Below are 12,768 nucleotides of genomic sequence, written 5' to 3'. Positions count from 1 at the left end.
GAGTAGAAAGTTCATACCAGGATAGAGAATAACTCTAAGAGGCAACAAACACATCTGCACAAGAAGTTTGTGGGATATCTTCACTGCAAGAATTACATCCCCACATACTCCAGGAGGCAGACGAAACCAAAAAGGGAGAATCCACCGGTGTCCAGAAGTGATCTACCACCTACATATACACCCCGGTGCGGCATACTTACCTCATTAGATTGGGGTAATATCTGGTAAGGGTATTCTTTACTATCCAACACCACTAGGAATATAATTGCTACATATTAATCAACATTTGGCGATCCATCATTTATTATTAACTAGTCCTAAAGCCCGTTCACACAGGCCATTTTTTGCAGGGTACAGCAGTTCCAACCCTTGCGCTCTCTCCCTGCCCCTCTCTTTTGCTCTCTCTCCCCCCTCTCTTTTGCGCTTTCTCTCCCCCTCTCTTTTGAGATCTCTCTCCCCCCTCTCTTTTGCGCTTTCTCTTCCCCCTCTTTTGCGCTCTCTCTCCCCCCTCTTTTGCACTCTCTCTCTCCCCTCTCTTTTGAGCTCTCTCTCTCCCCCTCTCTTTTGCGCTCTCTCTCCCCCTCTCTTTTGCGCTCTCTCTCTCTCCCCCTCTTTTGCGCTCTCTCTATCCCCCTTCTTTTGCGCTCTCTCTATCCCACCCTCTTTTGCGCACTCTCTCTCCCCCCTCTTTTGTGCTATCTCTCTCCCCCCCTCTTTTGCGCTCTCTCCCCTCTATCTCTCTCTCTCCCCCCTCTCTCTCTCTCCCCCTCTCTCTCTTTCTCCCCCTCTCTCTCTTTCTCCCCTCTCTCTCTCCCCTCTCTCTCTCTCCCTCTCTAACTCTATCTCCCCCTCTCTCTCTCACTCCCCCTCCCCTCTCTCTCTCCCTCTCCCTCCCCCCTCTCTCTCCCCCTCCCCTCTCTCTCTCCCTCCCCTCTCTCTCTCCCCCCTCTCTCTCTCCCTCCCCTCTCACTCCCCCTCCCCTCTCTCTCTCTCACTCCCCCTCCCCTCTCTCTCTCCCTCCCCCTCTCTCTCCCTCCCCCTCTCTCTCTCCCTCCCCCTCTCTCTCTCCCTTCCCCCTCTCTCTCCCCTCTCTCTCTCTCCTCCTCCCACCTCTCTCTCTCTCTCTCTCCTCCCCTCTCTCTCCTCCCCTCTCTCTCTCCCCCTCCCCCTCTCTTTCTCTTCCCCCCTCTCTTTTGATCTCTCTGTCCCCTTTCTTTTGCTCTCCCTCTCTCCCCCTCTCTTTTGCGCTCTCTCTTCCCCTCTCTTTTGCGCTCTCCCCCCCTCTTTTGCGCTCTCTCTATCCCCCCTCTTTTGCGCTCTCTCTATCCCACCCTCTTTTGCGCACTCTCTCTCCCCTTCTTTTGCGCTCTCTCTCTCCCCCCTCTTTTGCGCTCTCTCCCCTCTATCTCTCTCTCCCCCTCTCTCTCTCTCTCTCCCCCCCTCTCTCTCTCTCCCCCTCTCTCTTTCTCCCCTCTCTCTCTCCCCCTCTCTCTCTCCCCCTCTCTCTCCTTTCTCTCTCCCTCTCTATCTCCCCCCTCTCTCTCTCACTCCCCCTCCCCTCTCTCTCTCCCTCCCCTCTCTCTCTCCCTCCCCCTCCCCTCTCTCTCTCCCTCCCCTCTCTCTCTCCCCCTCCCCTCTCTCTCTCCCCTCTCTCTCTCTCCTCCTCCCACCTCTCTCTCTCTCTCTCCTCCCCTCTCTCTCCTCCCCTCTCTCTCTCCCCCTCCCCCTCTCTTTCTCTTCCCCCCTCTCTTTTGATCTCTCTGTCCCCTTTCTTTTGCTCTCCCTCTCTCCCCCTCTCTTTTGCGCTCTCTCTTCCCCTCTCTTTTGCGCTCTCTCCCCCCTCTTTTGCGCTCTCTCTATCCCCCCCTCTTTTGCGCTCTCTCTATCCCACCCTCTTTTTTGCGCACTCTCTCTCCCCCCTCTTTTGTGCTCTCTCTCTCCCCCCTCTTTTGCGCTCTCTCCCCTCTATCTCTCTCTCCCCCCTCTCTCTCTCTCTCTCTCCCCCCTCTCTCTTTCTCCCCCTCTCTCTCTTTCTCCCCTCTCTCTCTCCCCCTCTCTCTCCCCCCTCTCTCTCCTTTCTCTCTCCCTCTCTATCTCCCCCCTCTCTCTCTCACTCCCCCTCCCCTCTCTCTCTCCCTCCCCCTCCCCTCTCTCTCTCCCTCCCCCTCCCCTCTCTCCCTCCCCTCTCTCTCTCCCCCTCCCCTCTCTCTCTCCCCTCTCTCTCTCCCCCTCCCCTCTCTCTCCCCCTCCCCTCTCTCTTTCCCCCTCCCCTCTCTCTCTCCCTCCCCTCTCTCTCTCCCCCTCCCCCTCTCTCTCTCCCTCCCCTCTCACTCCCCCTCCCCTCTCACTCCCCCTCCCCCCTCTCTCTCTCACTCCCCCTCCCCTCTCTCTCTTTCCCTCCCCCTCTCTCTCCCTCCCCCTCTCTCCCTCCCTCTCTCTCCCTCCCCTCTCTCTCTCCCTCCCCCCCTCTCTCTCCCCTCTCTCTCTCTCCTCCTCCCACCTCTCTCTCTCGCCTCCCCTCTCTCTCTCCCCCTCCCCCTCTCTTTCTCTTCCCCCCCTCTCTTTTGATCTCTCTGTCCCCTTTCTTTTGCTCTCCCTCCCCCTCTCTTTTGCTGTCTCTCCCCCTCTCTTTTGCTCCCTCTCTTGTGCTCCCTTTATCTCCCCTCTTGATCTCTCTCTCCCCTCTTGAACTCTCTCTCACCTTTCTTATCTTTTCCCTACCCCCTCTCTCCCCTCTTTTGAGCTTTTTTGAGCTCTCACTGCACAGCCTTTCACGGTCCGCCTGGCCCCGCCCCTTCATGCTTGGCCACTCCCCCTCACGGCCCTCGCGCTCGGTCACGCCCCCAGCCATGCTCGGCCACGCCCCCAGCCACGCTCTGTTAGAGCAGAGACTTAAGGACTCTCAAAGGCCAGGTGTGTTTGTTCTCGTGCTGTGCTGTCTACTGCGAATGACAGCTTCGGACAAACACACTTGGCTATAGGATACTAACAGGACTTATGGACTAATTTCACTACATCCCTCACAGTTATACCAGGATCTGTAGGCGCTGTTAACCCTTTCTGTCCTATATGTATATATATATATATATATATATCTCAAAATAACAAGAGTATTGCATTGAGCAATGATACTTTTTTATTGGACTAACTATACATTTATAAGTTGACAAGCTTTCGGAAGAGTTCCTTCCTTTATCAAGTCTAAAGCAATACTGACCAATTCAATGGAATTTACAGATTATATCTTAAAAAACAGAACAGCTAAGAAGACAGAAAGTGCAGGGAGAGGAGGAGGTGTCGTAAAAATCATGATGGGGGCTTGTGTCCAGTGTAGGAGAACAGACAGGGGAAATATATAGCTATACATAGAGCATATACTGACATAAAGTTACGTTGATTCAAGTAGCCGTGTTAGTCCAGAGATTTAGATATCAAAATAACAAGAGTATTGCATTGAGCAATGATACTTTTTTTATTGACAAGCTTTCGGAAGAGTTCCTTCCTTCATCAAGTCAGAAGCAATACAGCAGTACTGCTTCTGACTTGATAAAGGAAGGAACTCTTCCGAAAGCTTGTCAACTTATAAATGTATAGTTAGTCCAATAAAAAAGTATCATTGCTCAATGCAATACTCTTGTTATTTTGATATCTAAATATCTGGACTAACACGGCTACTCCAATCAACGTATATATATATATATATATATATATATATATATATATATACATACAGTATATATATATATATATATATATGTGTGTGTGTGTGTGTGTGTGCATGTGTTTGTTGTGTATGTATGTACAGTATGTGTGCACATGCATATGTAAACATACAAACACATTTACAAATACACACACATATATACATCTTTGAGCCCTTTACTCTATTTTGTCAATTTAAGTTTCATTTTGACTTTACTGCCCCATTGATTATATATATAAATATACATTCCGTATATTTCTCAAATCAGACTTCTAGTTCTCTACTGCCATCATGTGGTGGTCTTGGAATATAATTGGAATATAATGGATGTCTTGAAAACTGAAATATTACACATAAAAAAAAAAAACTTGTGGGATCATCTGTATAGCTTTAATTTTGTGACAATATATTATTTATTATTACAATTTTTAGAAGTAGTTGAAGAACAAGTGTCACTCATTATAGAAACCCCACATTTTGGGGGAAAAACATTCTTTTGTAGCCATGGGCTCTTTTTAAGATTATTGATGGACATAATATATTTTTAAATTTAATCAAAGGGTTATCACCAGTGCAATAGAAAGCATAAACAGGTAAAGAAAAATGAATCCAAAAAGAGTGTGTGCAAAAAGTGTGGTATAAAAAATAATATACAATATATTGCTACCAGCTCTTCAGGATTTGATAACATTCATTTCTCTATTTTTGATGTCACCTAACAATAGAGATATCACTTAAACAACAAAACTTACATAATGAATACAGGAAAACAAGTCATAGTTGTACATAAATGTAACCAAGTCCTTTTTTAAACACAAGTATATTTAATTTTCACACCAAGGGGTATATTTATCAAGCTCGCTTTGGAGCTTGATGCTCCGTCTTTCTTCAGGCTCGCCAGAAACAGCAAGTTATGAAGCAGCGGTCTAAAGACTGCTGTACCATAACCCGTCCCTATGCTCTGAGGCCGTGGACAGCAATCAACCCGATCAGATACGATCGGGTTGATTGACATCCCCTGCTAGAGGCCGATTGGCCGCGAATCTGCAGGGGGCGGCATTGCACCAGCAATTCACCAGAACTGCTGGTGCAATGCTGAATGCGGAGAGCGTATGCTGTCCGCATTCAGCGATGTCTGTCAGACATGATCTGCTGATCGGATCATGTCGGACAGACATTTGATAAATAGGCCCCCAAATGTTTCTGAATTGATAAAACCTTAAAGGGACAGTTAAGTAAAAAATACACTTTCATGATTCAGATAGGGCATGCTATTTTAAACAACTTTCCAATTTACTTTTATTATCAATTTTGCTTTGATTTTTGGTATTCTTCAGAGCCGGACTGGGGAATCAAAACTGTTCTTTGTCTAAATGACTGTTTTGTCACTGCAATATAGTGACAACTTTTCAAAATTAGCCTTTGAATTCATTGTAGTATATTGACATTTATAGCACTAAATAACAAGAGTCAGCCATGACTAAGACCTATAGCAAGCTGGAAGCAGACTTTTATTTGCAGTGTATTAAGACCAAATAAAGGTCTGCTTTTATAATAAGTGAAGCTGATTTTAAAGCCACTACAACTTTGCCACAACTACTGGCTGGGCTTGTGCAAATAAAATAAAGCGAACACATCTTTGTGTAGGTTAAAAAGAAATCCTATTACTGCTTGGCACAATATAGACCTTACACGGATATTGTACAAAACCAGGCAGGCAGCAGTTAAAGTGGTTGCAATTTCTACCTTGTGCGTGTCCTCCAGGATCCAGCTTGGCTCCCTCCTTCACTCTTGTGTCACAGACTATGCGCAGTACAGGCAGCGGACATAGAGCACTTATGTCACCCCCCCTCCCTTTTCCGTGCGGTGCTAATATGTAGTGAAGCTGCTTCCTTCTAATGTGTGAGCACTGGGCACTAAAAGTCGCTGGTTGCTCCGTGTGTGGCCTCCCTCCTTCCCAGCTACTGTCCCCAGGCCCCAGCCAGGTGATCCACCCGGAAATATCCTGGAATCCCGGTAGGCCAATCCGGCCCTGGTATTCTTTGTTGAAAGCTAAACCTAGGTAGGCTCATATGCTACCCTTGAAGGCCACCTCTTATCTGAATGCATTTTTTAAAAAAATTCACAACTAAAGGACGTTAGTTCATGTGTGCTATATAGATAGCATTGTGCTCACGCCTGAGGAGTTACCTAGGAGTCATCACTGATTGGCTAAAATGCAAGTTTTTTTCCCAAAAGAAATAAGGGTAAAAAGTGTATTAATATTATTGTGTTGGTTATGCAAAACTAGGGAATGGGTAATACAGGGTTTAGCTATTTTTTTTAAATAATACAAATTCTGGTGTTGACTGTCCCTTTAATATTTGATAGAATATCTTAGAAGGTTTTCCACTGGTACCTTGTGCTGTGCAGTTTTCCTCGGTGCCAACATGCTGGAAAGGTTCCTCTTCACGGTTTGCAGCTCTCCGTCTTTCTCGTATTGTGCAATGTCCGTTAGAGTGTGCCAGGGTCGGTTACTGCAGAATCAAGCATAAACATTGTTGAATTGCAGTAGCTGAATCTAGTTTCTGTTCAAATTGTAAACATATAAGAAGTATCTCCTTATGCAATAATTATATTGGCTTCCTTTGAATTGTATATATACATTAGCTTTCTCTTCTAGGCTAGGAGCCACATTCCAATCACTTGCCTTGTAAAGTACTTTAAATACATTTTCATGAGATTTCCAATTTCAAAGCTATTACAACCCTTTGTAAACCCCACAACTAACACATTTCTTAGAGAGTTAGAGATTTATGCAGATATCCCAGGCTTTATAAGGTAGGAACAGCTATATTCATCAAGGCACAGTGGGCAAGGAGTCTACTTCTAGTTGCCCTAACCACACGTAAAGGGACATGAAACCCAAAAATTGTCTTTCATGATTCAGATAGAGAAAACAATTTTAAACAACTTTCCAATTTTCTTCTATTATTTAATTTGTTTCCTTCTCTTGTTATCATTTGCTGAAAGGTTTATCTAGACAAGCTCAGGGGCAGCAGAGAACCTAGGCCCTAGCTGTTTGATTGGTGCCTGCATATATATATTGAGTGTGATTGGCTCACCCAAGTGTTCAGCTAGGAACCAGTACTGCATTGCTGCTCTTTCAACAAATGATTCCAAGAGAAAGAAACAGATTAGATAATAGAAGTACGTTAGAAAGTTGTTTAAAATTGTATTCTCTATCTGAATCATGAAAGAAAATTTTTGGGTTTCATGTCCCTTTAAAGACTCAAAGGTCTTTGTTCAGAAATGTTTACTTTTGTAAAAAGGACAAGTGAACTAGGAGTGGCTGTGCCCAATGCTACTAATTTGTGTCCAATTCCAGTTGACTGTCTCGTTTGTAGGTGCATGACCCTTGGTTATATTTCTCATCATAGGCAACAGGAGCGACCAGGCCACTTGCCATTTGTACAAACCAGGATAAAGCTGTTTGCCACTGCAGTAACCAAGGTCACTTCTCATTTAAAGGGACATTAACCCAAAATCGTTTTCATGATTCAGGTGGAGTATGTCATTTTAAATACATTTCCAATTTACTTCTATCTAATTTTCTTTGTTTTCTTGGTTTACAGACATAGCAATCTGTGCTCCTGAGCATTTACAATAGCTGTGTGCGCAACCTTAGCTTTTACTTTAAGTCTGTGCTGCTATTATCTACAATCAATGCTGTGCTTTATGACCTATTACTGTAAGTCTGTGCTGCTATTATCTACAATGTGCTTTATGACCTATTACTGTAAGTCTGTGCTGCTATTATCTACAATGTGCTTTATGACCTATTACTGTAAGTCTGTGCTGCTATTATCTACAATGTGCTTTATGACCTATTACTGTAAGTCTGTGCTGCTATTATCTACAATGTGCTTTATGACCTATTACTGTAAGTCTGTGCTGCTATTATCTACAATCAATTTTGTGCTTTATGACCTATTACTGTGACTCTGTGCTGCTATTATCTACAATCAATGCTGTGCTTTATGACCTATTACTGTAAGTCTGTGCTGCTATTATCTACAATGTGCTTTATGACCTATTACTGTAAGTCTGTGCTTCTATTATCTACAATGTGCTTTATGACCTATTACTGTAAGTCTGTGCTTCTATTATCTACAATGTGCTTTATGACCTATTACTGTGAGTCTGTGCTGTTATTATCTACAATGTGCTTTATGACCTATTACTGTGAGTCTGTGCTGCTATTATCTACAATGTGCTTTATGACCTATTACTGTGAGTCTGTGCTGCTATTATCTACAATGTGCTTTATGACCTATTACTGTGAGTCTGTGCTGCTATTATCTACAATGTGCTTTATGACCTATTACTGTGAGTCTGTGCTTCTATTATCTACAATGTGCTTTATGACCTATTACTGTAAGTCTGTGCTTCTATTATCTACAATGTGCTTTATGACCTATTACTGTGAGTCTGTGCTGCTATTATCTACAATCAATGCTGTGCTTTATGACCTATTACTCTGAGACTGTGCTTCTATTATCTACAATGTGCTTTATGACCTATTACTGTGAGACTGTGCTTCTATTATCTACAATGTGCTTTATGACCTATTACTGTAAGTCTGTGCTTCTATTATCTACAATGTGCTTTATGACCTATTACTGTGAGTCTGTGCTTCTATTATCTACAATGTGCTTTATGACCTATTACTGTAAGTCTGTGCTTCTATTATCTACAATGTGCTTTATGACCTATTACTGTAAGTCTGTGCTTCTATTATCTACAATGTGCTTTATGACCTATTACTGTGAGACTGTGCTTCTATTATCTACAATGTGCTTTATGACCTATTACTGTGAGACTGTGCTTCTATTATCTACAATGTGCTTTATGACCTATTACTGTAAGTCTGTGCTTCTATTATCTACAATGTGCTTTATGACCTATTACTGTAAGTCTGTGCTTCTATTATCTACAATGTGCTTTATGACCTATTACTGTAAGTCTGTGCTTCTATTATCTACAATGTGCTTTATGACCTATTACTGTGAGTCTGTGCTGCTATTATCTACAATCAATGCTGTATGACCTATTACTGTGAGACTGTGCTGCTATTATCTACAATCAATTTTGTGCTATATGACCTATTACTGTGAGTCTGTGCTTCTATTATCTACAATGTGCTTTATGACCTATTACTGTGAGTCTGTGCTGCTATTATCTAAAATGTGCTTTATGACCTATTACTGTGAGTCTGTGCTGCTATTATCTACAATGTGCTTTATGACCTATTACTGTGAGTCTGTGCTGCTATTATCTACAATCAATTTTGTGCTTTATGACCTATTACTGTGAGTCTGTGCTTCTATTATCTACAATGTGCTTTATGACCTATTACTGTGAGTCTGTGCTTCTATTATCTACAATGTGCTTTATGACCTATTACTGTGAGTCTGTGCTTCTATTATCTACAATGTGCTTTATGACCTATTACTGTGAGTCTGTGCTTCTATTATCTACAATGTGCTTTATGACCTACTACTGTGAGTCTGTGCTGCTATTATCTAAAATGTGCTTTATGACCTATTACTGTGAGTCTGTGCTGCTATTATCTACAATGTGCTTTATGACCGATTACTGTGAGTCTGTGCTGCTATTATCTACAATGTGCTTTATGACCTATTACTGTGAGTCTGTGCTGCTATTATCTACAATGTGCTTTATGACCTATTACTGTGAGTCTGTGCTGCTATTATCTACAATGTGCTTTATGACCTATTACTGTGAGTCTGTGCTGCTATTATCTACAATGTGCTTTATGACCTATTACTGTAAGTCTGTGCTGCTATTATCTACAATGTGCTTTATGACCTATTACTGTGAGTCTGTGCTGCTATTATCTACAATCAATTCTGTGCTTTATGACCTATTACTGTGAGTCTGTGCTGCTATTATCTACAATCAATTCTGTGCTTTATGACCTATTACTGTGAGTCTGTGCTGCTATTATCTACAATCAATTCTGTGCTTTATGACCTATTACTGTGAGTCTGTGCTGCTATTATCTACAATCAATTCTGTGCTTTATGACCTATTACTGTGAGACTGTGCTGCTATTATCTACAATGTGCTTTATGACCTATTACTGTGAGTCTGTGCTGCTATTATCTACAATCAATTCTGTGCTTTATGACCTATTACTGTGAGACTGTGCTGCTATTATCTACAATGTGCTTTATGACCTATTACTGTAAGTCTGTGCTTCTATTATCTACAATGTGCTTTATGACCTATTACTGTAAGTCTGTGCTTCTATTATCTACAATGTGCTTTATGACCTATTACTGTGAGTCTGTGCTGCTATTATCTACAATCAATGCTGTGCTTTATGACCTATTACTGTAAGTCTGTGCTTCTATTATCTACATTGTGCTTTATGACCTATTACTGTGAGACTGTGCTGTTATTATCTACAATGTGCTTTATGACCTATTACTGTGAGACTGTGCTGCTATTATCTACAATGTGCTTTATGACCTATTACTGTGAGACTGTGCTGCTATTATCTACAATGTGCTTTATGACCTAGTACTGTGAGTCTGTGCTGCTATTATCTACAATGTGCTTTATGACCTATTACTGTAAGTCTGTGCTGCTATTATCTATAATGTGCTTTATGACCTATTACTGTGAGTCTGTGCTGCTATTATCTACAATGTGCTTTATGACCTATTACTGTGAGTCTGTGCTGCTATTATCTACAATGTGCTTTATGACCTATTACTGTGAGTCTGTGCTGTTATTATCTACAATGTGCTTTATGACCTATTACTGTGAGTCTGTGCTGCTATTATCTACAATGTGCTTTATGACCTATTACTGTGAGTCTGTGCTGCTATTATCTACAATGTGCTTTATGACCTATTACTGTGAGTCTGTGCTGCTATTATCTACAATCAATGCTGTGTTTTATGACCTATTACTGTGAGACTGTGCTGCTATTATCTACAATGTGCTTTATGACCTATTACTGTGAGTCTGTGCTGCTATTATCTACAATCAATGCTGTGTTTTATGACCTATTACTGTGAGTCTGTGCTGCTATTATCTACAATGTGCTTTATGACCTATTACTGTGAGTCTGTGCTGCTATTATCTACAATCAATGCTGTGTTTTATGACCTATTACTGTGAGTCTGTGCAGCTATTATCTACAATGTGCTTTATGACCTATTACTGTGAGTCTGTGCTTCTATTATCTACAATGTGCTTTATGACCTAATACTGTGAGTCTGTGCTGCTATTATCTACAATCAATGCTGTGCTTTATGACCTATTACTGTAAGTCTGTGCTTCTATTATCTACAATGTGCTTTATGACCTATTACTGTGAGTCTGTGCTGCTATTATCTACAATCAATGCTGTGCTTTATGACCTATTACTGTGAGACTGTGCTTCTATTATCTACAATGTGCTTTATGACCTATTACTGTGAGACTGTGCTGCTATTATCTACAATGTGCTTTATGACCTATTACTGTAAGTCTGTGCTTCTATTATCTACAATGTGCTTTATGACCTGTTACTGTAAGTCTGTGCTTCTATTATCTACAATGTGCTTTATGACCTATTACTGTAAGTCTGTTCTTCTATTATCTACAATATTCTTTATGACCTACTACTGTAAGTCTGTGCTTCTATTATCTACAATGTGCTTTATGGCCTATTACTGTGAGTCTGTGCTGCTATTATCTACAATCAATGCTGTGCTTTATGACCTATTACTGTGAGACTGTGCTGCTATTATCTACAATGTGCTTTATGGCCTATTACTGTGAGTCTGTGCTGCTATTATCTACAATCAATTCTGTGCTTTATGTCCTACTACTGTGAGTCTGTGCTTCTATTATCTACAATGTGCTTTATGACCTATTACTGTGAGTCTGTGCTTCTATTATCTACAATGTGCTTTATGACCTATTACTGTAAGTCTGTGCTGCTATTATCTACAATGTGCTTTATGACCTATTACTGTAAGTCTGTGCTTCTATTATCTACAATGTGCTTTATGACCTATTACTGTGAGTCTGTGCTGCTATTATCTACAATCAATTCTGTGCTTTATGACCTATTACTGTGAGTCTGTGCTTCTATTATCTACAATGTGCATTATGACCTATTACTGTGAGTCTGTGCTGCTATAATCTACAACAAATTCTGTGCTTTATGAACTATTCCTGTAAGTCTGTGCTGCTATTATCTACAATCAATTCTGTGCTTTATGTCCTACTACTGTGAGTCTGTGGTGCTATTATCTACAATGTGCTTTATGACCTATTACTGTGAGTCTGTGCTGCTATTATCTACAATCAATTCTGTGCTTTATGACCTATTACTGTAAGTCTGTGCTGCTATTATCTACAATCAATTCTGTGCTTTATGACCTATTACTGGCCTAGATTTGGAGTTCGGCGGTAGCCGTCAAAACCAGCGTTAGAGGCTCCTAACGCTGGTTTTGGCCGCCCGCTGGTATTTGGAGTCAGTGATTAAAGGGTCTAACGCTCACTTTTCAGCCGCGACTTTTCCATACCACAGATCCCCTTACGTCAATTGCGTATCCTATCTTTTCAATGGGATCTTCCTAACGCCGGTATTTAGAGTCGTTTCTGAAGTGAGCGTTAGAGCTCTAACGACAAAACTCCAGCCGCCTGAAAATAGCAGGAGTTAAGAGCTTTCTGGCTAACGCCGGTTCATAAAGCTCTTAACTACTGTACCCTAAAGTACACTAACACCCATAAACTACCTATGTACCCCTAAACCGAGCTCCCCCCACATCGCCGCCACTCGATTAAAATATTTTAACCCCTAATCTGCCGACCGCCACCTACGTTATACTTATGTACCCCTAATCTGCTGCCCCTAACCCCGCCGACCCCTGTATTACATTTATTAACCCCTAACCTGCCCCCCACAACGTCGCCGCCAGCTACTTAAAATAATTAACCCCTAATCTGCCGCTCCGTAAACCGCCGCAACCTACGTTATCCCTATGTACCCCTAATCT

General features: G+C 42.0%; 1 protein-coding gene across 3 annotated transcripts in view; it reads right to left on the bottom strand.

Annotated features, from left to right (window-relative positions):
• The window catches only part of OSBPL5 (oxysterol binding protein like 5), a 526,154-nt gene that overhangs the window by 74,468 nt on the left and 438,918 nt on the right, over positions 1 to 12,768 (bottom strand). For all 3 annotated transcript variants that reach the window (XM_053720419.1, XM_053720421.1, XM_053720420.1), the window contains one exon: positions 6,102 to 6,219. In XM_053720419.1, coding sequence (XP_053576394.1) covers positions 6,102 to 6,219 — 118 coding nt within the window. The remainder of the gene's footprint in view (positions 1 to 6,101; positions 6,220 to 12,768) is intronic.

This window comes from Bombina bombina, chromosome 7 (assembly GCF_027579735.1).
Source record: "Bombina bombina isolate aBomBom1 chromosome 7, aBomBom1.pri, whole genome shotgun sequence".
Lineage (NCBI taxonomy): Eukaryota > Metazoa > Chordata > Amphibia > Anura > Bombinatoridae > Bombina > Bombina bombina.
Note: the sequence above shows the minus strand (reverse complement) of the source record. Positions and strands in the feature narration are given on the sequence as shown.